At 41.7% G+C, this 26,259-nt stretch overlaps 2 protein-coding genes across 4 annotated transcripts; both read right to left on the bottom strand.

The window, feature by feature from the left end:
* Positions 1–9,933: 9,933 nt before the first annotated feature.
* LOC308312388 (large ribosomal subunit protein eL13-like) lies at positions 9,934–16,025 on the bottom strand. 2 transcript variants are annotated; one of them, XM_080758992.1, is made up of 7 exons: positions 15,931–16,025; positions 13,943–14,006; positions 13,470–13,587; positions 12,514–12,655; positions 11,302–11,475; positions 10,348–10,407; positions 9,934–10,144 (listed from the first exon to the last, which is right to left on the bottom strand). In XM_080758992.1, the coding sequence occupies exons 3-7, from the start codon at positions 13,571–13,573 to the stop codon at positions 9,983–9,985; spliced, it is 642 nt and encodes a 213-aa protein (XP_080615118.1). In that variant the 5' UTR covers positions 13,574–13,587; positions 13,943–14,006; positions 15,931–16,025; the 3' UTR covers positions 9,934–9,982. The 2 variants fall into 2 exon arrangements, with proteins under 2 accessions (XP_080615118.1, XP_080615119.1); XM_080758993.1 differs by lacking the exon at positions 15,931–16,025 and adding an exon at positions 15,644–15,793.
* A 1,233-nt stretch (positions 16,026–17,258) lies between these two features.
* Positions 17,259–23,133, bottom strand: LOC308312405 (large ribosomal subunit protein eL13). 2 transcript variants are annotated; one of them, XM_080759011.1, is made up of 6 exons: positions 23,008–23,133; positions 21,061–21,178; positions 20,091–20,232; positions 18,940–19,113; positions 18,047–18,106; positions 17,259–17,455 (listed from the first exon to the last, which is right to left on the bottom strand). In XM_080759011.1, exons 2-6 carry the CDS (start codon positions 21,162–21,164, stop codon positions 17,297–17,299), a joined length of 639 nt encoding a protein of 212 aa, XP_080615137.1. In that variant the 5' UTR covers positions 21,165–21,178; positions 23,008–23,133; the 3' UTR covers positions 17,259–17,296. The 2 variants fall into 2 exon arrangements, with proteins under 2 accessions (XP_080615137.1, XP_080615136.1); XM_080759010.1 differs by lacking the exon at positions 23,008–23,133 and adding an exon at positions 21,622–21,663.
* Positions 23,134–26,259: the final 3,126 nt, after the last annotated feature.

Below are 26,259 nucleotides of genomic sequence, written 5' to 3' on the forward strand. Positions count from 1 at the left end.
TTTTTATTGGTATCAGTAAGAGATGAGATAAATGTGTAAGAGTCTGAAACAACCCCATTTTCAGTTGGTAGCATGAGGAGCAGTTTTTCCCATTTCTGGTAATTTGGGCGATGTGGGAATGAGCTCAATACCCGTCTTACAAACTGACGAATCTGGAGAAATCTAAAGAAGTTGTTGCGGGAAAGATGAAATATTGCACAGAGGGAGGAAAAACTATGGAATGTATTGTCCTTATACAAGTCCTTAAAGCACCTAATTCCCACATCGTTCCGTCTATTGAATGCTGAGTCTATAGTAGATGGCGTGAATAGATGATTCATTTTGATGGGAGCATATACACAAGGTGAAAGAAATTTAAAGTGATGTCGAAATTGGATCCACATTTTTTGAGTTGACAGTACTATGGAGGAAGAGAGGAATACACTAGAACAGGTAGAGAGGATACTTGACAAGATTGAAGCTCCAAAGAGCACCAGTCTATCTCCGGTGTAACCAGTAATTTATGAGAAATGGTGCCATCTTATGATGAGCATTACTGAGGACATTGGAAACAGTGCCATTGAAAATTGGGTGAAGTGTTCCTTTAAATGACAATTGGCTCTATCCCTTATTTCAGCCACCTATGATAGGGTTATGGGTTTGGGTTGACGACGCGTTCCTCTACCAGAATCTTTCCAGGTCCCGGTTGTCATGAATCCACAAGCACATGAAGCTTGCGGTGTCCAAATAATTTATTACCCTTTGAAAATATGTCCTTTGGCCTACACGAGAACAAATAAGAAAAAATAAGTTGCCTATATGATAAACTTTGAGAAATCGAGAATTTATACTAGGCTTAGATGAGACTGTACTTACAGACTTTGTCTTTTTGTTTTGTATAGTGTAAGCAAATTATAGACGGACCTTATGTGAGAACATCAAAACCTAACCTATGTGTGGGAGGCTAGCTGGTGAATCTCTCTCTCTTTTTCTTTAACCTTTATTTATTCAGGGAAGTCAGTTGAGAGCAAGCTCTCTTTTTCAATAACGCCCTGATTACAGTAACACACAACATACAATATAAACACAGATACATTACAGGATAAGAAACAATTCAGAGTGAACAAGTACAGCTAGATCAAGTCTTTTAAAACGTTCAAGTGAAATCAAGTTGTTCAGTTTTAAGATTGATTGTAGACAGTTCCACATGTGAGGTTCCACATAGTAATGAAAGGCTGTTTTACCAAATTCAGGGACTTCTAACATAAGTTATAAACCGGAGGGCTGAGTGGTAGATTGTGTCGAGTGGTGTTAGTGACGACGGAGCTGCATTCATATAGATAATATCACCATAGTCGATAACTGATTAAATTGTGCTTTGAATCAGCTGCTTCCTATTGTTTGAATTAAAGCAAGCTTTGTTTTTCGATAGAGGAATGCTAGTTTTGGTTTCAGTTTAGTGATGAGTTGTGAAATGTGGGTTTTAAATGATAGCTTGTCGTCTATCCAAATGCCCAGATATTTATAGTTTGAGACACTTTCAATAGGAGTCCCTTCTCTAGTTGTTATGTTAAAGATTGTTAGAGTGGCATTTGGTTTTCTAGAGAAGACCATGAATTTAGTTTTTCCAGGGTTTAAAAGCAGTTTGAGATTAGTGAGGGCCTGTTGAATTTTGTGAAAATCTGTTTGTAGCTTTTGAAAAGCTAGATCAACTGAGGTGTCGTCCGCGTAAAGATGTACTGCACTATTTGTAACTCCACTGCTAAAATCATTTATAAAAAGTGTGAATAGAATCGGGGCTAGGATCGATCGACCCCCTTGCTGATATTTAAAATGTGTAGCCATCAGCTAACCACTTGAGATCTTTCAGAAAGATAGCTTTTTAAACCAGTTGCAAGACTTCTGATCAAAGCCTTCAAACTTTTTAAGAGTAGATCATGGTCTACACTATCAAATGCCTTAGAAAGGTCAATAAATAATGCAACACAGTCCTGTTTTTTGTCCAGGGCATGAACAAGGTAATTTACCACCTTAGTGGCAGCTGACGCAGTGCTGTGTCCTTGTCTAAAACCTGATTGGTGGCAGTTCAAGATGTTATTTTGGGATAAAAAGGATTTGAGTTGGGTATTGATCAGTGCCAGCTCAGTGGCCTTGTGGTTAGAGTGTCCGCACTGAGACTGGGAGGTCGGGGGTTCGATCCCCGGCCGGGTCATACCAAAGACTCAAAAAATGGGACCCAGCTTGCCTCCCTGCTTGACACTCAGCATCAAGGGTTGGATTGGGGGTAAGTCCCTGCGACATACTAGCATCATGTCCAGGGGGTGTACTTGTACATCAAGCTGCCTCATGGCTACAGAAACAGGAGATAGGCTCCTGCCCCTATGGGCCTCTTGGCTCGGCAAGGCTACTTATTATTGATCAGGTGGGTAGGGGAGGAGGGAGTTTGGAAATTGGTTTATTGATTTATTGAGGTCACTTGTAGGACCACCTTTGTGTAGCGGAGAAACATATGCAGTTTTCCATAGAGTGGGAATGCTGTCAGTTAATAAGGTTTGATTAAAGTTATGTGTTATAATGTCAGAGATGGTATGAGCAGCTAATAATAGAAGCTGTGGGTTTAGCCTATCAGCTCCCGTAGACGTTTTTAGGTTCAATGGTTCAAGTAGAGCTTCCTTTACCTCTACGCCTGAAGGTGAATTTGTGGGAGTTAGGACTGTCATGGACTGGGTTACTAGGACTGTCATGGACTGGGTTACTAGGTGGTGTGTTAGGACTGTCATGGACTGGGTTACTAGGTGGTGGATTTAGGACTGTCATGGACTGGGTTACTAGGACTGTCATGGACTGGGTTACTAGGACTGTCATGGACTAGGTTACTATAGGTGGTGGAGTTAGGACTGTCATGGACTGGGTTACTAGGACTGTCATGGACTGGGTTACTAGGACTGTCATGGACTGGGTTACTGGTGTGTCCGAATTCCCCAAGAGATGGCCTGCGGCACTACAGTGCTCATTAAAAACATTGCATAGATCATTTTTGTTTGAAACTGTGGTGGAGTCTGTGATGATCTGTTTGGGTAGTGATGAGGGTTGACTTTGGGATAGTGTTCAGTACTCCAGAATCTAGCTAGGAAAGATGTCCATACTGACATGATGAATGGCACTAGGTGGACAGGACCGCATCAGAAATGTGGACCTCTATGGGGGACCTACCACGGGTCACGGACAAAGTCAGAGAGAGAAGGATGAGGCTGGCAGGGCACTGCGTCAGGCACCCAGAACTTGAGGCAAGTAAATTGACCCTATGGGAGCCAACCCAGGGCAAAGCCAGGAGGGGAAAGAAGCGTACCACCTAATGTAGACGTGCTGCAGCACGACAGCTTGGCTGACAACACTGCAGAGCTCAAGAACCTGATGTTGGAGAGGACATTGTGGAGGGCAGCGATCCAGGAATCTCGAGTTGGTGTTGGCTAGACCTCACTCTCGCAGCAACTACGTTATCACATGATGGTGTAAAGGACAAAGTGAGTGCTGGTGATATTTTGTAATATACTACGTATTTCTGCCAGAACTGTGCAGTGTGCACCCAACCCAATACATCAAATAAAACTTTGAACTATATTAATGTTTTATCCCAAGAGCTTCACATTCACCCATTCACACACCTACGGTGGAGAAAACCATTAGGTACCAACCTGCTCATCAGGAGCAACTAGGAGCAACTATCTCATCAGGAGCAACTAGGTACCAATCTGCAACATCAGGAGCGTGCAGAATCTTCGTGTTTTTATCAAATTCTTGACCTAAGTTTAACTAAATCAATGGCCAATGAAGGTCCCCAGGAGCCCTTTTCAGGGCCTCAAACCCAGTACAGTGCGGTCCAATTTCCCATAAGGGCCCCTGAGAGCCAAAGGCCCCTGGGCCACGGCCACACTGGCCCAATAGAAAGTTTGGCCTACTGTGTGCGTGTGTGTGTGTGTCACATCTAATTCCAAGACAAAAGTCAAGATGACCTTTATGTCCCTTCGTCCATCAGACTGTCAGACTGTGTAGGAATCGTCTGCTCTGGGGCGCGCACCTGAGCCCTATTATGACTGCCATCTGCTGCACGAGGCCAAATCAGCACATCACAGGCCCATGTGACGTGTTTGCCATCACACGCTAAATGCTTTTTATCAGCCCCAGAAGACTTGCCTTCCACTTTTCTGGCACACCACTTGTTACAGTAATTGTTCACTTATAGAGCAGTGATTCTCAACCTGTATGGTACGTATATATATATATATATATATATACACTTAGTGGTACTTAACGAATAACGACCCCTTTGGTGGTACGCAGAATCTTGCCGAAAATGAAAAAGGTGGGGGTGAGGCGGGGGTGGGGTGGGGTGGAGTGGGGGAGTATCACGTACACCAGTCACTGTAAGTGATAACGGCGATAACGCTGTGAGTTATCGCCGACAAAACATGGTGCGTTGAGCATTACAGGGCTTGTGCTACAAGCTCACAACAGTTGTGAGCTTGTAGATCAGCTAATTTCCTTAAGCTTGTGCAGTAGATTATTCCGTTTTACAATGAAATATAAATCATGTGGTATGTGTCAAGGACCAGGGTATTTCCACCATCAATTCCCTGGAGGAGAGATATATTTGGTTACACTTTTCAATGTATTCTTTAGGGCAAAAGTCTCAATACATTATCGATTATAAAGTGTTTTCCACTGGCACATCTCCACTAATGGCAATCAATCAACCATTTGTGCTTAGGTTTCAGTAGGATTAGGTTCTTATGGCACAACGGATAGAAACATGATCTCCCAGGGTTCTCCACTGACGTCATCATTCTATGTGAGAAGCAGACAGTCCCCAATGTTCACACCATTAAAACTGAACACAATACTCACATACCCTTTGCCGTTAATAATAATAATATAATCTCAAAGTGCTCCAGTCGGGGACCATGGCATGTGCAGACCGTGGGGGACTTCTGGGGCTTGGGCACCTGGGGATATATCTTGCGCCACCTTTTAAAGATCTTCAAGCTCACAACTTGTCTAGTTGAACCATTTAAAATGTTTTACAAAATAGTTTTTTTTTTAAATACGATTAGGGATAAGGAGTGGCACAAGATTTTGCCTCAAAGTGCCGTTTTCCTGTCCAACATTTCATGTTTACATGGTAATGTGAGAACATATTCTCCATTAGCATGACATCCTATATATGTACTACATTTCTGGTGTGAAATGGCATGAGGGATCTCCACAAAAAGACCACCCCAAAGATTGCCGCGCTCTACGGGCGCGCAGATGTGCCTTCTTGTGGACTTTGAGCACCAAGCTAGTGGTGCAGTGGTGCCCGGTGTCGAGTTGGTCGGACCCACGGTTGTCCAGAACCGCCACAAAAGGCCTCTGCCCGGGCTTTGGACCTGATCACACCTATATTCACCTATATATGGAGCTGGCCTGTTCTGTCATCACAACACTTCATATTTTGGCATGCCTGACACAGAACTCCATATAAAGGGAGTAAGGGACACAGGAGAGACAGATACAGAAATCTCCATATATGGGAATAAAAAGGACACAGACAGGTGGGTGGAACGGGTAGTCTCTGACACGGGTACAACGGGTATTGCATAGCCGCGTGGGGCATGGATCTCCAACTTCCATCTTTACCGACTTGGTGCTCTACAGCCGGGCCCCGGTCTAGTGTTAGTATTGGTGCTGTACAGCCGGGCCCCGGTCTAGTGTTAGTATTGGTGCTGTACAGCCGGGCCCCGGTCTAGTGTTAGTATTGGTGCTCTACAGCCGGGCCCCGGTCTAGTGTTAGTATTGGTGCTGTACAGCCGGGCCCCGGTCTAGTGTTAGTATTGGTGCTCTACAGCCGGGCCCCGGTCTAGTGTTAGTATTGGTGCTGTACAGCCGGGCCCCGGTCTAGTGTTAGTATTGGTGCTCTACAGCCGGGCCCCGGTCTAGTGTTAGTATTGCGCGAGCCGGACCGACATGCCTCTACAATCAGGGTACAATATTTGCATAAAACATGATAAAGCTAAAAAGGAATTTAAAAAAAACAAGTCCGTACCCCAAACATACAGACAGACGAGACATGAGTTATGCCTGTTCAAAGTGGATGTTATCACTGCTTGCAGCTATATTCTTTGTAAAAAGGATTCACGTACTAACTTCTCTTCAACTGGGATTTCAGATAAAGTTCACGTGTAGACATTTTTCGTGCATTTTGATCAAACAAATCCCGGGAGGAGATAGATTTGAACTGTTTCAAAATGGTTGGAGATCTAAAGGTCAGACGTCCCCATACCACATTTGTTTCTCGTGAGGAGATGCATTATGTGTATTGAAGTTTTATTGCTGGCGGTCAAACGCCACCCTTTGGCCAATGGTTGTGGGCTTCGTGCCTAAGCAGGGTGACATAGCACTCTACCATAGTGCTGTATTTCATAAAAACCAACTGCATGGTTTGGCCTGGAGTGCAGACAGAAAAACTGATTTATAATTCAAAATAGTGGGCGATCACAAAAAGGTCACAAAAGTTGTTCGGCATGAGGAGACACATACTGTATGCATATCGAAGTTTTATTGCCGACGGTCAAAAGCTTCATGAGCTATATGCCTGTCCAAAGTTTGCATTTTCAATTTAGTGCTATAGCGCCACCCTTTGGTGGTGGGCTTCACGTCCTCACCATTTGGCATGGCCAATGGTGGAAGAAACAAGACAAATCCGGAAAAAGGGACCAAGAGTCCCTTCAGGTTTGGTCCCTTAAAAAAAACATGTGAGGGTATGATAAAGTCTAGGAGAAAGAAGGGGGGGAAAAAGAATAGCTAAACAATTAAATTATTAAAAAGGTAGGTCATCACTAGTCATCATCTTTTAAAAGCATCAACAGATTGCAGTATTCTCAGGTGGTCAGGGAGGGCATTCCAGAGCAGAAGGCCATTCCAGAGCAGAAGGCCCGTCGCACTAGCCTGGCTTATACAGAGTAATGGCTTAGCCATGCAGGCTACCGTTGCACATGGTAGAGCTTTGAGCTTGGTCATGGGGAGAGAAAGGTTAAGGGTACTATATTAATATAGTACTATATTACTATATTTTCCTTTGAGCTTGGTCATGGGGAGAGAAAGGTTAAGGGTACTATACCTAAAATGTTGTGTTTTTGATGTGCAGTGTTCAATTGTCTGAAGCACTGAGAAAACTGTTGCGCCTTTCTTCGTCCTTTTTCCCCCCCAAACTTGACTACGATAGCGGTGGTCTCAAAAACATAAGGGAAACTTTGAGGAAAAGACACGTTCACCGTATACAAACTAGAAGTAAAACTCCTTAGACTGAGACTAAGGGCTCATAAAGTGCTCTGTGCTCAAAGTGCAATTAAAAAGCAAACGTTTGGGTCCTCAGACCTTCGTCAGTGCTATGATTTTCACAGACAAAGAACTTTCTCTTAAAGAGCTCCAAAACAATACAGCTCAGGTGCTGAGAATTGCTAATTACTAATTGATGACATCACCAGATGGTGGGGCGTGGACATTACAGAATAGATTCACACAGTTATAGGAAATATTGCATACATCACATGTTGACAGAATTATACAATCACTTTTTGAAAATAACTTAGCACTGGAGGGAGAGATCTTCATTCAAGCCACCTGGATTGACAGACTGTAAATAAAAAATCCATCTAGATTCAGTTTGGAGGAGTTTCGTGTCTAAATCACCACCTCTTCTAGATTTCTTAACTTGTTCAATAACTGTGTAAAATTGTCTAGAATACATACACTTCATTGATTTCTATCAAATACTGGCCTCCTAATTGTAATTCGAGTAGACTACTTGGGAACAAACCACTTGATCTGAGATATGTCACTACTGCAATGTTTTAAAACCTAGTAAAGTTTAGTGAGTTAAGGAAAATACAAAGCTGAATAAAATGCCACTTTAGCTTGTAATATTGCATTCAAAAATCCATCCCTCTTTCAAAGTCTTATGAAGTTTGTATCGATAGCACCACCTACTGATAGCAAACTGTAGTGTAAGTTTAATTACAGAGGTCCGAAAACCAGTTGATGTATTAAGTAGGGCCCAGAAATTAATATTTGGCTGCAAACGCAAAGCATTTAAACTAATGTTTGCTATATTTGACCCTTGGACCCCCTTGAGAACCTGAGTCATGTTGCTTGAATCCTGGTCCCAATGGTTTAAATAGACATTGCAGTTGTTCTGCATGCAGTAGGGCTGAATACTGTAAAGAATTGAAATAAGAACTGATTATTTGTTTTCAGCCCTTATATCTGAAAATAATTGGTACAGTGAATGGCATAACTCGGCAACTAATGGGCCAATTTGGATGATTCTGCTATTTCTAGAGAAACAGTTAATGAGTTAATATTGAACTACGCAACCTCTTCCTCATCAGAACTGTCCTGTTCAACTGTAGGCATTGAATCTGGCTTGGTTTGTACAGTTCTGGAGTTTGCATAGGACATGTCAACCCATTCCTGAGACAACTGCAGTTAGAAAGCTTGCATAGTTAGACGTGCACATTTACAAGCCTAAAACTCAAGGACTACATCTGGTGCGTGGGCTGTGCGCATCCAGTGAATTGCTAACTGTCCACAATCAACAGTTGTCCATCCACTCTGTATGGGATCTGGTGCAGATGGGCGACTCTGCAGAGAGCAACTCCATATTCGAGTCTGGTAATTGGCATAGAGGGCATGGAGAAATAGATACTCTATATGGTGGGAGTTGACTGGAATCAGCCTCTCTCCTGGCACAGACAATCTTGTTCATGTCACTGGAGGTGTTCCCAGACAGATAGCAGCTACAAGTGAACTGCTGCAGTACTTTGGTCAAAGAGCTCTATTGAAACATGCCAAGTTGTTTGAATGTCTCCTGAAAATCAGGAGTTAGTAGTAACCATGCATTCAGTTTTCAACGACCAGCAAAGGCACTCTGTGTCATATCTTGTAGCACAACTAGACTCAGAGGTTCTCCCAAAGCAAGGCCTAGCTTGTCTATGTCCAACAACCGTGTGCGGGTTTGTGTACCATGCTTCTGTAAGAAAGGACAAGGGATGAGTTTTTGAAAGGCCAAACAGAGAACCATAACAGTATCGGTGTGTGTGCACGTCTGCGCAACTAGACTTAAGTTAAGTCTAGTTGTGTCCACATTTACTACACGTCTTCCTGAGTCGAGTTGTGTGCTGGGATACAACATTGAGTCCCTGACTCTTTAAACTAATGTCTAAATAGTTCCTACAGCCTTAAACCCATAAAAAGATGGTTCTGTGACGTTTAAGATTTACCCCGTTTCAGAGTGGCAGCCAGCTAATTTTCCCAGTATGGCTACCAGAAATATAATTCATCCTGTCAGTTGTGATGTTGGCTATATTGTCCATCAATGGTACAAACATCAGAAATGGGCAGAAAAGTGAATACTTTAGACAATTTATGTGGTTTTGCATAGTCAGATTATACCCCTAAAACAGTATTCACTCCTGGATGTCATCAAAAGTATACCACATAGGTCTTGTCCCTTTTAGTGGTACCGATATCTCACCCAGCCTAAGGACTAAGTTGTCAAGAAGTCAGACGGACTGTACCGTGTTCTTCCCGATTACGCAGTGACATTTTGTTAAACCTTCCTTTGTATTTTGAAAGCCATAAAATCATATAGTTCAAGGAAAACTATAACCATACAAATCCACCAGTACGGGCCGATTCATACTCCTATTTTACCGCTGTTTCGGCGCTGTAGTGCCGAAATGATTTCGGCTCGTCAGAAATTTTCAGTAGCACCGAAGAGCCGAAGAGCCCCGAACCTCAAATGACGTCACATTGTAGGCTCTACAGCGCCGAACCGACTTTTATTCGGCTCTAAAATAGGAGTATGAATCGGCCCTACCGGGATAAAAAAAAACAGTCATGACCAGAGTGACCAAATCGTTTTGTACATTTTATTTGAAAAATGTGTTCCGTTCCATTTAAGCATTTAAGGCTTCTTCTTCTCCACATCCTGCTCGGCAGCCTCCTTTGCTCTCTTGGCACGGACGCCAAAGAGACGAGCATGGGCACGGGCCTGGCACAGGCTCTGGAAGGCCTTGAACTTCTTCTCATCCTCGGTGATGACGTGGGCCTTGTCTGTCTTGTGCACCTGTAGCAGAGGGAAAACAAGTTCACCGATTAGAACAAGAGCATCACGTGGGACAAAATAAACACCATTTATCAGGTTGATGAAATGGAAAAGCAAAGTGTGTCATGTACACACCTCCACTTATTTTGAATCACTTGGGTTTACATTTTAATAAGGATGAACAGATTCCCCAGCATAACGTTTAAACATGAATGACAACTTACATTTTTGATGGGCATAACAGCAGCACCCTTGAGCTGAGTGGCCATCTTTAGTTCTTCCTCCTGGAGATGGGAAAACATAAGTTTACGTTGCATATAAAACAGCATGACAGTTGATTATGAAAGCAGTAGCTATCACTCCACGTAACATATGCAGTCATCAGAATAAAGGGTTCAACTGGTAATCATCAATTAAGTACAGAGATTCCGGAGAATTTGTCATCACTTGACTGCACTTTTAATATCAAATAAATCTGATACACATGACAGGGCATTCAACAGGAGATGCGGTTTAATTGGGTACATTATGAATGTGCATGTTGTTGACATTCACAAGGCATTAAAAGAGTCATGATTACTTAGGCCTGTATACTCCTTTCAGAACATAGGTCATTGATTAATGACCACGCCGACGCCGAGTCATGATTGCACTACCGACTAATTAGTCGCTTTTTCAGCTTTTAAAAACATGTGGTTTACTGTAGGAGAAAACTTTCGCACACCTAGCGATCGGGCGTATGCACACGTGCGTAGGCCAGTGGACATCAATGAAAGCAATAAGGTACACCCGCACACTGTTCATCTAATGAAGCAACGTTTGCAAACGTTGCTTCATTAAATAAGACAATACTCTTGTGCCGAGCAGATGCAGTGTGCGGGTGAACCTTAGTGCTTTAAAAAAAACATGTGGTTTAAAACGGTAGAAATCAGTTTTAAGTTGCACTGCCCGTCTAGGCAGTTTACAATAACTTTTAAGACACCCGTGGAAACCCTGCAAGGTCGAAAGGAGTTTTGTTTAAGCACAATTCACATGGGTTGTCATTAAACAGACCGACAGTGGTTACATGGTGGATTTAATTCACATAATATCCAAGTCCACACGAAACTGATCCAGAAACATTTAAGTGGGAGCCGTCGTCCCAGTAAGCAAACATTTTTAAGACGGATTATACTTACAGGGCTGTCACTCTTCTTGGGTGCGGCAGCCTTCCTGGGGAACAGGATGAGTTTGGATCGGTACACCTTCAGGCGTTGCACGTTGGCCTGCAGAGACTCTGTGGATCTGTTACGACGACGGTGGTCATAAGAGATACCGATGGTACGGGCGGTCTTTTTGTTGATGCCAGCCGCCTGCAGGAACAGCACGGCACATTGAAGTTTCAGAAAACAAAACGTAACGGTCAGTACATGACCATTATGTTGCGAGTTTGTTTTCTAAAACTTCCTTTGTAGAATTGTGAGAAGATTAAAGCAGACTTTCTTTATATTAAAAAAAAAAAGAAAATGGCCCATGTGCTCAACAGATTTGTAATGGATTAGAGCAGACATCAGAAAAGGGGTTCAAGGTATTCATCAAGGAAATACAGATAATTTGTCATCTGACTGCTGCAATAGGTTTAATGAAATAACGACAGATTATTATGTATGAGAGAGAGAGAGAGAGAGAGAACGGAGAATGTCCAAGTCACGGAATGAATGCATTTAGTTATTACTTTAAGTCATCTCAGAACCTCTTGAAGCTAGCATACATCTCCCCTGAAAAGAGATTAAATGTCTAGACATTTTCAAAATCAGATACAAATTACAAGTCTCAATGTAATGTTTCCATACTTAGAAGATATTAATTGTGTAAAGATAGTTCATTCATATAGATGTACACTTTACAGAGGTCAAACTGGACTGGGATGGCCATGACAAAAAAATACATCTTCCAATTTGTAAAGTTAGGTTCAGTCAGGACAACTCAAGAATGGATGGAATATAAAATGAGCAATATATTTATTGTTTGGCGATGAATTTGATCTGCTTTTTTGGTACCGAGATCAAGCGCATCAGTCCCAACCATAGGGACTCCGAATCCCCCGTACCTAAACATCAGCTGGGGTGGAGGAGGGTGAGCAGCAGCACAGCAGTATCAGTGTGCAGCAGCAAGTAAGCAAGCAGATTGAGCAGTGCAAAATAGCAGTGTAAATAGCGGTCTGAAAATAGAATGAAATCAATCCTGTGAATGAGAACGTGATGCTGAGGCGGCTCAATTAACAGCACGCAGCAACTGCACTGAGTTTCCTGACTGAACTTGCTCTACGCATGGCTGTGACAGGCGATGCTCATTTCTTCAGGCTTTCAAATAAACTGCATCCATTCATAAAGATATCATGTTGTCATTACCTTGAGCTCCTCCAGAGAGAAGCCACGACCTCCACGGACCTTGGTGTGGTACCTGATGGTGGGACATCTAACCTGTGGCCTCAGGGGTCCGGCTACCGGACGTGGAGCTATGCGACGGGCCTTAGCCTGACGGGTCTTTCGCCTGTGAAACAAGACATAAGCCCACAACTACTAAGCATCTTTACAACAGACGTACTAATACTTACCACTCAGTCTGTACATCTTTCCACCCTGTGTCTTGCTAAATGACCGCATAGTAACAGCTAGCCATGGTGGGCAGTAGCACATCTAGAAGTAGCTAAGCTACAATTAGCTTCATTACATTATGTTGCTTTTCAAAGTGTAGTCAATACTAGTCAACAGCTCATTCCTGAGATTTGTCTTCAGACTTCAAAATAAAGACAGACTATTATGCTACAGCAGATGAGTATACAGTATGGGCCATTCAATGTATGAGAGAGAACGGAACACATGTTGTCCAAGTCAGACTATATTAAAAAAACTAAATTGTCTCAAGACACTATGGTCTTTTTTTAAGCTTACAATTCATATTAACCCATTCTGAACGGGAACCCCTTTTGGTGTTAGCATCATGTCATGCTTTAGCTATTGAAAAATAGCAGATCTACAAGCTCATAGCGCGCCACTGAGTGTCGCGCTACGAGCTTGTAGATCTGCTATTTTTGAAAGATCGAAGAACGACTGACATTTTCAGAATCTGATCTCAGGTCAGAATGGGTTAATCAGACCAGTGTGTGTCCAGTGGAAACCTCATATGAATCTGATCTCAGGTCAGAATGGGTTAAGAGATTAATGTTATTTTCAAACAAATACAAATTGCAAGTCTCAATGAAATGTTTAAATTAAATATTGTGAGTTTCCCCAACACTGCAGAGAACAAGCAGACTAGGCCAACAGCCTTGGTTAATTTGCAACAGCCCTGTAGGCTACCCCACCTGCGGATTTTCCTTGCTGGCTGGTTGAACCAGGTTGTCACACTATACCGCCAGGATTTGATGTAGTGAGGGTTCAGAATCATTCCATTCCTTCCGGGTGCCATGGCTGCCTACTTTCCTGGAAGAGTATAAACAGCAGACAAGCAGCATGGGTCACTTCACATGCTGACGAGTAGCTAGTAGCTACCAGGAGAGGACTCTGGACTGGTTGCCATTGCAAAGTTACAAACAACTTAAGGATACATAACAAAACTCTCAAGTATTTACTTCATTACTGTTCCTAGCGCATGCCAATAATGCATTTGCACATATATCATGTCACATTAATCTGAGACTGCAACCCAAACATCTAGCAACTAAGATGCCATTTGAATAGACACCACCACAATTTCAGGTTCAAAGTAGCATCAATATTCACATTATTATAAAGATGACAAAGTACACTTTTACGTACGTAAATTCAACTAACATACCTTGACAAATTGAACGAACGGGGGGTAGATTTCTTGGAAAACAGCAGAGATTTAGGCACGTGGTCTGGGGTGGAAAAAGGAAGTGTTAAAGCAGTGCATTGTGGGGCATATATATATGTCAGCCACCCAGTGGTAGAATAATATGGTAGCCTATAGCATCGCCAGAGGCAGATTCGTGTCTGGCAACCATAGGCCCAATTCCAATGTCCGGCCTCAAGCCAAGCCCTGCACACTCACTGACTTTAAGTGCTGGTAAGTGCTACATTGAGGAGGGTGAGAGGCTGCAAATTGTAATGAAAGGAATGGGACATCACTTTGAAGACGAGTCCTTCATTCATGACACTTTACATCACTTTTAATACTCTTACTGTCCTTATAATCACACTTTCACAGTCAGTGGTTTAAAGGTAGGGTAAAACAAGTATTGAACATTTTTATGGGTCCCTTCATTTTTTATTTCCTACATTTTGTTTTTACTTATTATAATTTCAAAGCATTTTCAAAAAAACATTCCCAAAAAAGCTAAAGCTCTCATGAATTAATACAAAATAAAAATATGTTTCTAAGTAATTTCTTTAATGAATAAAATAAATGGAATATAAGAAATTCCATAAATTAGAAAACAAGTTTAAAGGTTAGTGTCGTGAAAATAGTTGATGCAATTTTCACTAGTTTGGGTCCCGGGAGAATGTCTACTTTCTCTTTTGGGTCACAGGCTATAAGGTAACCAGTGCTATATCTAGACTGTTCAAGAGTCTGCGTGGGGATGCATACTTTGGGTACATTTCAAACGAAAGCACGTCAATACAAAAACTGTAACTTTGAGGACGAGACTGAAAAGCACTAACTTGTTTACATCCATTTTAAATTCATCATAACATTTGACATACATATATTTACAGCAGTGTCCGTATAGGTGCTCTTTTGGAGCAGTTTTGAAGGAGTCAAGGGATTCACATTTCTTAATGGCTGTTGGTAGGGCGTTCCACAATTCGTTTTTTGTGGCATAGGAGCTAAATTAATTTAATCCCTTGTTTGAGCCAAATCTGGGTTGGACATGGTTTGTTATTGGGCTTTGATAGTGATCTCCAAGCTAAAGAAAAGGAAGTTACTATGTTTACCCAGGGTAACTGGACTAAGCTCAAGAACTTGTTAACAGCCAGGCCCTGCTCATAGAACATTTCATGGTAGCTCAGCTCAGCTGGGCAACCTAAAAACGCAACGAAACAAGCTAAGAAACATTGTAACTGCCACGACCAGATCTGCAAAAAGACACTTTATCAAAGATAATGCCTAAAGCCGAGGAAAACAAAACAATCCTCGGGAGCTCTGACTGGAAGCTACTCAACAACCAACTAGGCTGCAACCAGAAATTGAGTGCCCTGCCCCGCAACCCAACAAGGCCACGTTTGACATTACAACTCTACCTCTCAATCAATCAGGGACAGGTCCCTCAAGATTTAAAACTCGCCAAAGTTTCTTGTGCTAAAGTGCACAAGAAAGGGAGCAAAATTAATTAGACGCTGTTGAGCTTCACACTGTTTTAAGTCAGTTGTAATTGTACACGTGTCTCTATGACACGTGTAGCCATTATATATATGCTTTATCATGGATCGTCCACAAAGTAAGTTTTTGTATTGACTTTCGTTTGAAATGTACCCATTCAGCGACGCAAATCAATCAATCAAAGATCAAACCTACCTGAAAATGTATATTTGTGTTGCTCAGATTAGATACACGTCGACTTAGCTTTGGTCCTTAGCCCTAATGCTAATAGGGCAGAATTATCTTTAGGTCTAACCAGAGCTAACTTCGACGCAGCTGTGTAGCTGGTAACTTGAACCTGAGAATTTCTGCTTAACCACGTGATCTCGATTAAAATTAAAATTGCCCGTCTCTAGAATACTCTCCTACCGCGGTACACTTCATTGATTTCTGATCAGACACTGGCCTTTAATTGTACCTAGAAAACGTAGTGGATTACTTACTTGGGAACAAACTGCTTGATGTCTGACCTGGGATATGTCTCAATACTCCCTCTCACTCAGGCTCTCACGGCCAGAAAGAACACAACCGGACATCCCTTTCAAAGTCATACTTTACTAGGAATGCAGTTGACGTTTGGATCAAATCAATAGCACCACCTACTGATAGTAAAATGTAGTGCAACTATTTACTGGGGTCTCAATTTACAATTTAGGCATTTAGCAGACGCTCTTAATCCAGAGCGATTTACATTAAGCAAGAACAGTGGAATATCTATATAATGAAACTATACATATATGCTATACATAATTACATATGTACTATGACGTGCCATGAGTACAATGCAATTATAGCGCCGTCTACATAACATGCTATAAATCTGTATCAAATGCCATCTAAATCTAGAGAAATGCTATGGGCCATGGAGTCTGAACAGGTGGATTTTCAGACTAGCTGCAGACAAACTATAAAGTATAAATGCTATATTTAATCCTGGAGGTCCCTAGACCACCTTAAGAATACTTTACTAGGAATGCAGTTGACGTTTGTATCAAATCAATAGCACCACCTACTGATAGTAAAATGTAGTGCAACTATTTACTGAGGTCTCAAATTATATTTAGCTGCAGACAAAAGCATTTAAACTAATGTATTATGCTATATTTAATCTGAGGTCCTCCATCCTCTGCATGTCATGTTGCTTGAAACAAATCCTGGTCCCAATGGTTTAAATAAATGTAGTTTTGCAGTAGAGCTGAATAGTTAAGAATTTACATTGCGATATATTTATCACAACAGGAGTAAACTACACTAATTACTATCAATGAGGATTAAATAAGGCCGTTGACTCAAATATGACCTATGAATGTTTCTGTGCATGCAAACCCAGTGACCAAGTCATTAAAAGTTATCAGATGGACTGTAGTTTTCTTTCCGATTATGCAGGGATATTCCTTGTCAAAATACGTTTAACCACCCACCTTGAATATAAGCGATGACAAAGAAATGAGCAGACAAAAATGGAATATAAGGGAAGGCAAACTAGTAGTACCGTCCTGATTAGAATATATTTACCTAAAAGTGCTGTAAATTTAGTTATCAGAATATAGCCTCATCAACAAAAAAAAAGCCTTTAGCAAAATATCACAAACCGGTACTCTACCTTCAAGAGAAAACCTACCCAGTACCCATTAGTGAAATAATGTACGTCTTCTTTCACTGACCACTGTAAACCATAAATCCAGTGCCGTCAAAGAAAACTATAACCATGTAAATCCACATGTAGTGTGTCAATGCAAACAATCAGTCATGACAATAGTGACCAGAGTGATAATTTTGTACACTTTATTTTGGAATGTTTTAAGGTTTTTATTTCTTCTTCTCCACATCCTGCTCGGCAGCCTCCTTTGCTCTCTTGGCGCGGATGCCAAAGAGACGAGCATTGGCACGGGCCATACGCAGGCTGGCGAAGGCCTTGAAATTCTTCTCATCCTCAGAGATGACGCGGGCCTTCTCCCTCTTGGGTACCTGTATTTAGAGGGAAAACAAGTTCGCCGATAAGAACAAGAGCATCATGTGGGACAAAATAAACACCATTTAGCAATCATTTTATTCAGTAAATCGAGATGAGCAATCTGGTGATTAAATGGAAAAGCTAAATGTGTTATGCATTTTGGATCACTTGGGTTTACATTTAACTCGTGTGGCCTGACTGTTTGGGGACTGTTTTTTGGGGAGTGTTTTTAAGCAGGCCCATGAGCCAAACAGTTCTGATTGGTAATGGATTAGAGCAGACAGTCATCAGAAAATAGGTTCAAGGTATTCATCAAGGAAGTACAGAGATTCCGGAGATTTGTCATCATCCGACTGCTGCAATAGGTAAAATATATGAGAGAGAGAACAGAACAAGTCACTGAACTAATACATTTAGTTAAATATACTTTATAAATGATCTCAGAAGCCTTTTGAAGCTTACATCTCCCCTGTAAAGAGATTAGACATTTACAGATAGTTGTCGGAAGGAACACGTTTCACCTAGAGACCCCTAGCCTGGGTCGTAACACTAATGATTTGAGGATAAACCAATTCCCAAGCATAACTAAAACATTGACAACTTACATTTTTGATGGGCATAACTATGGGTCCCTTGAGCTGCGTGGCCATCTTTAGTTCTTCCTCCTGGAGATGGGAAAACATATGTTTATGTTGCATATAAAACAGCATGATTATGAATGCAGTAGCTATCACTCCACGCAACATATGCAGTCATCAGAAAATAGGTTCAAGGTATTCATCAAGGAAGTACAGAGATTCCGGAGATTTGTCATCACTTGACTGCACTTGAATATCAAATAAATCTGATAGACATGACGGGCCACACAACAGATGCAGTTAGGTTGCATTGTGCATGTCACACTACCAAGTAACTAATTAATTGCTTTGCAGCTTTAAACATGTGGTTTAAAGGAGTAGAAATTTGTTTTAAGTTGCACTGCCTGTATAGACAGTTTACAATAACTAAATTACTTTAAAGACACCTGAGGAAAATCTGCAATGTTGAAGGTTTTTTTTGTGGGGGGGGCAGGGCAGCACTGGATCAGGAGGAATCATAAGGTTCACGGTTCGAGCCCCAGTTCCTCCTGGTTTGACAGGCAATTCTGAGCAGATTACCAGTATGCAAACCCCTTTTTATGTGTGCAATATATCTCAATTACATATCCCTTTATACAAAATAATGGACTGAAATGTAATTGTGTACTTTGCACCACACAATTACACTTGACTACATACACTATTTACGATGTTAATTCCAGTTTACCGGAATATGGCCATAGTCCATTTAAGCACAATGCAGTGTTTAGATGGATTCTCAGTCAACAGGTGAAAGTGTATAACGTGGTGGATTTCAGTCACCTAATTGCCAAGTTCACACAAAACAGATCCCAAAAATAAAACACTTTAAGTGGGAGCCGTCGTCCCAGTAAGCAAACATTTTTAAGGCGGATACTTACAGTGCTGTCACCCTTCTTGGGAGCAGCAGCCTTCCTGGGGAACAGGATGAGTTTGGAACGGTACTCCTTCAGGCGTTGCACGTTGGCCTGCAGAGACTCTGTGGATCTGTTACGACGACGGGAGTCCACTGAGATACCAATGGAACGGGCTGTCTTTTTGTTGATGGCAGCTGCCTGAAGGAACAAACGGCACATTGAAGATTTAGATAACAAACCCAGATCATAATGGTGTCAAGTCCCCCTTTGTATAATTGTGAGAACCAAGATTAAAGCAGACTTGATCTTTTTTTTTTTAAGCAGGCCCATGAGCCAAACAGTTCTGATTTGTAATGGATTAGAGCAGACAGTCATCAGAAAATAGGTTCAAGGTATTCATCAAGGAAGTACAGAGATTCCGGAGATTTGTCATCATCTGACTGCTGCAATAGGTAAAATATATGAGAGAACAGAACAAGTCACTGAACTAATACATTTAGTAGTTAAATATATTTTACTAGTTATCTTAAGCATTTTGAAGCTTACATCTCCCCTGTAAAGAGATTAGACATTTACAGATAGTTGTACACTTTAAATTAGAGGTCAAAACATGGGACTTAAATGGGGACTGGGTCTGGAACAGACCAAGATTCTTACTCTTCGACTGGGATAGCCATGATAAATACAATCTTCCAATTTATTGTTAAGTTAAGTTATTCATGCTTTCAAATAGAGCACCGAAGTCCTGACGTAACTCGCTCATCCCGACGATTCCCCTGGTTCGCACAAGTAATTTCTCTATGGAGAATAACATGGGGTGATCTTAATATCGTCTACTATAAGCGTTGTGGTCCAAAAATAAACAAGCTGTCTCGGCGTTATTGTTAGGGAGGTGTCTCTGTATCGTTTGCAACAGTCAGTCACTCATATATGATACAGTCTGCTTCTAGCAAAAATGTAACTAATTCAGCAGCAGTAACATTAGCGTTTTCTCTCAGTCAGTTGATTCTTCATATCCATATGAGTGAAGCGGCCGGGATGATTTATTTTTCAAACACAGTTCTTATATGAAGCAATCTAAAAATCCTCCTATGGCTATGGCGTCTGACGTCACTGAAAGTGACGTCAGACTTCGGTGCTCTATTAACTGCATCCATTTATGAAGTTGTCGTTACCTTGAGCTCCTCCAGAGTGAAGCCACGACCTCCACGGACCTTGGTGTGGTACCTGATGGTGGGACACCGAACCTGCGGCCTCAGGGGTCCGGCTACCGGACGTGGAGCTATGAGACGGGCCTTAGCCTGACGGGCCTTTCGCCTGTGAAACAAGACATCTCATAATAAGCAATTGAATATTCTTTTAACAACAGACATACTAATACTACCACTCATTCTGTACCCTGGCATCTTTCCACCTGTGTCATTAAATTACCTCATAGTAACAGCTATCCGGTAGCAAGTAGCTAAAGTTGCTTTTTGATGTGTAGTCATCAGCTCATTTCAGATATGGCTTTCAAAAGCTATCCCTTTTCACCATGTAGCTAGATATCTTGACAAAAGCTTCATCGCTACATTCTCAGTGGCACATCAACATAACAGATGAGTTTTGAGTGCAGATTGTCCATCTCCAGTCATATGTAGCTTTTACAGTTGTGTATTTGATCAAAATCACTCAATGTTGTAAGGTGTAGTTAAGGAAGTGTAATTTAGCTAGCCAATTGTACCTCTGTACAAATTGTGAAAGCCAAGATTAAAGCAGACTTTAAGCTTTTAAAAAGCAGGCCCATGAGCTTAACAGTCCCGATTTGTAATGGATTAGAGCAGACAGTCATCAGAAAATAGGTTCAAGGTATTCATCAAGGAATTACAGAGATTCCGGAGATTTGTCATCATTTGACTGCTACAATAGGCAAAACACTACTTCAAAATAAGGGCACCAAACTATTATGCTACAGATACATGTGCAATTCAATGGGGAGAGAACAAAAAGGTCCAAGTCAGACTAGATTTAGTTAAACAAACGTAAGTTATCTCAAGACACGAATGTTTTGAAGCGTACAATTCCCATTGTTGTGGGTATCCTGGCAACACCGCAGATAAGCAGGCTAGGCTAACAGCCTCGGTTTGAAACAGTCCTGTAACCCACCTGCGGAGTTTCCTTGCGGGCTGGTTGAACCAGGTTCGCACCCTCTTCTGCCAGTCTTTGTGGAAGTGGGGGTTCAGAATCATTCCATTCCGGCTGGGGGCCATGGCTGCCTACTTTCCTGGAAGAGTAAACATACAAGAAGCATGGGTCACTACTCGCTTCATCACATGCCGGCGACTTAGCTCCTAGCTACCAGGAGTGGATTGGCGGCCATTGCCAAGTTACAAACAAGCATATATAACAATACTGTATATATTTGACTTCATTACTGTTCTTAGGGCATGCCAATTATGTATTGCACATTTTTAAATATACATAATGTCACGTTGATCTGAGACTGCAGATCAACAGCAGAAGATGCTGAAGATGCTGTTCGAAGAGACACCGCCAGTTTCAGGTGCAACGTAGCATCAATTTTAAGTTGTCAGAGTCAATAATCACATTTTTATGAAGATGAAAAAGTACACTTTCACGACGAGTAAATAAAACTGTGATATAATGTGACAAATTGAAGGATTGGGGTAGATTTCTTTAAAAACAGCAGAGAGTATTTACTCATACCGTTTGATGCGGAAAATGGCCGATAGAAAAAGGAAGTGTTGAATGCAAAGCAGTGCATTGTGGGAAGATACTGCTTCTATTTTTTTACGCGACAGATTAGACACCACGTTGGTGTATTGCTGCCTCCCACTGTTGGTCTTGGGTACTGCCCACAGTTTATAACACTACGGTGCAGATTAGAGAAGATAAAATCCATCATCATCGTCAATGCTCATCCAACTTTCACCACTGTGCACAATGATTCTCCACGCAGGGTGGGGTGTTCAAAAGTTCAACATTTTTGAACAAAAGACAAAATCTGTGAAAAGGATAAAAAACACAAAACCAAATCTGTGGAGCCAATTTCTATTTTACAGTCCTTTTAGTATACATGTAGTATAAACTTAGACGTTGTGTTTCAATTGAAATTTGAAAATAGAGTTAGTGGTTTTTCTGATTTTATCCTTGTAGCAGTTTTTGTATTGACTCGTTTGAAATGTACCCATTCATACTGTGAAAAACAATCAATGTTTTACCAATTAATGTATAAAATAGCTCAAGGCTGTATTGCTGATTAGGCAGGTGTCCGGTTAGAACTTAACCCAGGATGCTTCGACTTCTGCCCTGAAGCCAACCCTTGTTATATATATTCTCTGACTATGCTCGTCACGATGACCAAGCCAGTTAGATCCATCCATACATACATGTTCCACCACATCCATCTGACATCAGCACCAGGTCGGCTAGGGCCAAATATAGGGATTGTCATTACTAGACATGTCATATAGCTCAACGTCCTAGTCGGATATCCCCATATATGGGGAATATATATATATGCGCAACTACTCAGATCCAACATCATGACTGGCCATCCCTGATCATGCATTCAGTAATGTGGGAAAACGAAGAACTTCAGTCCCTTCCCTTGTGAAGTTATGATTGAGTTCCTAGAGCTTATGTGGCACCAGATAAAAACACCAATGCACTAAAAATACACTTCTACATTTACCAATTAAGTGATAAAGTGCAAGGTGCTTAGCTTTAAAATACCCAAAGACTTTGTAAGAGGTCTGGTCCTCTAGTCTAAAGACTCAGGTTTGTGGGACAACTTAAAATATTTAAAAAGGCAAACTTAAAATAAGGCAGGTTTGAACATATAGAACGGGTTAACAAAATACTTTATTAAACACTAAAATACAAATGGGGCATCTATAAGCCATTTGTACCCAAACTCCCTACCCTAAAATGACTAACTACACATCAACAGACCATCAGGCTTCCACTTCATTCTGTCGACACTGTAACACACACGGGTAGCGACCAGTTCATCCGTTCCACAATTATTTACTCTAGTGATGGTTCTACAGATAGTTCTTACGTTGGCAACACTACAGAGCAAGTACTTACAGACAGCCCAGGTTTTACCCTGCTGGGCCCTTCTGATGAGGGCGTGTAGTGTTGCGGCCTCTACGCTCTCCTCCGTCCATGGCCAAGTTCACCCAGCTGAACTTGAACTCTGAGGAGTCGTCTCGTCTTCTCCCCTCACATCTGGGCAGCCCCCCCCCCCCACCCCACCCCACGGCAAGGGGCGCAACTCTGGAGGTCGTGGCACTTATAGAGTCGAGGGACATGGCTACCACTGGGACCCCACGGGGGTCGGGGCACTTACAGCCCTTCTCATGTCGACATCATGGCTACCATTGGCCCCCAGCTGCATCTTGGACCCCAGCCATGATCATCATCGGCGATCACTTGGAACGAGTACGATTGTCCTCCTGTCGGTGGGTCTGGTCATCTGTGGGTCAAGCACTTTGAAGATGAGTCCTTCATTCATGACACTTTACATCACTTTTAATACTCTTACTGACCGTCCTTATAATCACACTTTCACAGTCAGTGGTTTAAAGGTAGGGTAAGTGATTATCTTTGGTTAAAACAAGTATTAAACATTTTTATGGGTCCCTTAATTTTTACTTATAATTTCAAAGCATTTTCAAAAAACATTCCCAAAAAAGCTAAAGTTTTCATGAATTAATACAAAATAAATGTATTTTTCTAAGTAATTTCTTTAATGAATAAAATAAATGAAATATAAGAAATTCCATAAATTAGGGAAAAAAAGTTTAAAGGTTAGTGAAAATAGTTCACTAGTTAGATAGGCTATGCAGCCGTCCATAGGTGCTCTTTTAGAGCAGTTTTGAAGGAGTCAAGGGATTCACATTTCTTAATGGCTGTTGGTAGGGCGTTACACAATTTGTTTTTTGTGGCATATAGAGCTAAATTAATTTAATCCCTTGTTTGAGCCAAATCGGGGTTGGACATGCGGGTTTGTTATTGGACTTTGCATTTGTGAAGCACTTTGGTACAATGAGAGTTTTTTTTTTAAATGTGCTATATAAATATAAATTTGATTTTAAAACCCAACGAAACAAGCTAAACATTATAACTGCCATGACCAGATCTGCAAAAAGACACTTTATCAATGATAAAGCCGAGGAAAACAAAACGGGAGCTCTGGAAACTATACTTAACCAACTATAGGCTGCAGCCAGAAACTGAGTGCCCTGCAACCCAACAAGGCCATGGCCATAACGCAAGTATTCTTGTTACCGCCATAACAACCCTACCAATCAATCAGGGACACGTCAAGATTTAAAACTTGCCAAAGTAACCCCCCTGCACAAGAAAGGGAGCTAAATAAATTAGACGCTGTTGATCTTCACACTGTTGTAAGTCAGTGTATATTTGTAATTGTACACGTGTCACTAGGATTGAATTGAAAATGGTGGTGGAACGTTCCTGTTGTAAATAGTATTCCATTATATATGCTTTATCATGGATCGTCCACAAAGTAAGTTTTTGTATTGACTTTCGTTTGAAATGTACCCATGCAATCAATCATTCAAAGTTTTCAAACTTACCTGAAAATGTTATTTTTGTGTTGCTCAGATTAGATACACGTCGACTTAGCTCTGGTCCATAGCCCTAATGCTAATAGGGCAGAGTCATCTTTAGGTCTAACCAGAGCTAACTTCGACGCAGCTGCATGGTAGCTGGTAACTTGAACCTGAGAATTTCTGCTTACTGCTTACCACGTGATCTCTATACCCATTAAAATTGCCGGTCTCTAGAATACTCGCCTACCGCGGTACACTTCTTCATTGATTTCTGATCAGACCCTGGCCTTTAATTGTACCTAGAAAACGTAGTGGATTACTTACTTGGGAACAAACTGCTTGATGTCTGACCTGGGATATGTCTCAATACTCCCTTCACTGCCAGAACACAACCCGGACATCCCTTTCAAAGTCATACTTTACTAGGAATGCAGTTGACGTTTGTATCAAATCAATAGCACCACCTACTGATAGTAAAATGTAGTGCAACTATTTACTGAGGTCTCAAATTATATTTAGCTGCAGACACAAATTATAAAGCATTTAAACTAATGTATTATGCTATATTTAATCTGAGGTCCTCCATCCTCTGCATGTCATGTAGCTTGAAACAAATCCTGGTCCCAATGGTTTAAATAAATGTAGTTTTGCAGTAGGGCTGAATAGTTAAGAATTTACATTGCGATACATTTATCGCAACAGGAGTAAACTACACTAACTACTATCAATGAGGATTAAATAAGGCCGTTGACTCAAACATGACCTATGAATGTTTCTGTGCATGCAAACCCAGTGACCAAGTCATTAAAAGTTATCAGATGGACATGGACTGTAGTTCTTTCAGATTATGCAGGGATAGTCCTTGTCAAAATAAGTTTATCTAACAACCACCCACCTTCTCGTGTCGACATCATGGCTACCACTGGCCCCCGGAAGCATCTTGGCCCCCAGCCATGATCATCATCATCGGCGATCACTCGGAACGAGTATGATTGTCCTCCTGTCGGTGGGTCTGGTCTGGTCTGAAGAGGCCAATCCTTGATCCACAGTCTCTGTTGCAGTGGGTGCTTACTGTATGTGGATGGTTGTCATGGGGTGGTGGTGTGAGGAGCCGTCTTGGTGGTAGGTCTCTTCCTTTCCTTTTTGTTTCCGTCTGTGGAGGAGGCCTTTTCTTGTTGTGCTGCCGAAAAGGCTCCTATAGCCATAAAGTGATCATACTTCATAGCTGCTAATTTCACAATAACCTAAGATTGCTGTATAGTGAATTCTATACGGATTAGGGAAACTACTTCGCCGACAAGAACGACCCACCTATCGCCGTGATGGAGTCTGATGCTCACCCAGCATCCGCCCCACCCCCGTTGGCTCACGCCTACACCCGGCCACAAGGTGATTCCATGAGATGGAAAGTTCCGCACAAGTTTATACACTTTACTTCGGTCGTGTTGATTCTGATTACCATACTCGAGACGTCATCATAGATATCGCCACCCAAGACAACTTGTCTGCCGCCGTCTACCAACAGATTGAGCAACTGAGTCAGGCCGTCATGCCAATAACTAGACCCGAATTTATTCGATGTGGAAGACCCTCGTTCTAAAGAGAACACAGGACGTCTATGAATCTGGAAAACGAACCCGAGCTAGGGATATCGTTCGCCTGGCGCTGCCTAGTGATGAGCATATACCGAAGCTCCGACACAAGCTTCAAACCTGACCTTCATTTGCATATGAACCACTGCTTCGAAGCTTGCTTCGAAGCT

The sequence above is a fragment of the Protomyctophum bolini genome (genome assembly GCF_963924005.1).
Source record: "Protomyctophum bolini genome assembly, chromosome: 1".
Lineage (NCBI taxonomy): Eukaryota > Metazoa > Chordata > Actinopteri > Myctophiformes > Myctophidae > Protomyctophum > Protomyctophum bolini.

Excerpts from the sequence above, each read along its gene's own strand:
- LOC308312388 (XM_080758992.1), bottom strand. The coding sequence starts at position 13,573 with ATGGCACCCGGAAGGAATGGAATGATTCTGAACCCTCACTACATCAAA. Across the intron at positions 12,656-13,469 it reads CCAGCAAGGAAAATCCGCAG|GCGAAAGACCCGTCAGGCTA; the intron begins GTGGGGTAGCCT and ends CTTGTTTCACAG. Across the intron at positions 11,476-12,513 it reads TCTCTCTGGAGGAGCTCAAG|GCGGCTGGCATCAACAAAAA; the intron begins GTAATGACAACA and ends CTGTTCCTGCAG.
- LOC308312405 (XM_080759011.1), bottom strand. The coding sequence starts at position 21,164 with ATGGCCCCCAGCCGGAATGGAATGATTCTGAACCCCCACTTCCACAAA. Across the intron at positions 18,107-18,939 it reads CCAAGAAGGGTGACAGCACT|GAGGAAGAACTAAAGATGGC; the intron begins GTAAGTATCCGC and ends TCCCATCTCCAG. Across the intron at positions 17,456-18,046 it reads TAGTTATGCCCATCAAAAAT|GTACCCAAGAGGGAGAAGGC; the intron begins GTAAGTTGTCAA and ends CTCTAAATACAG.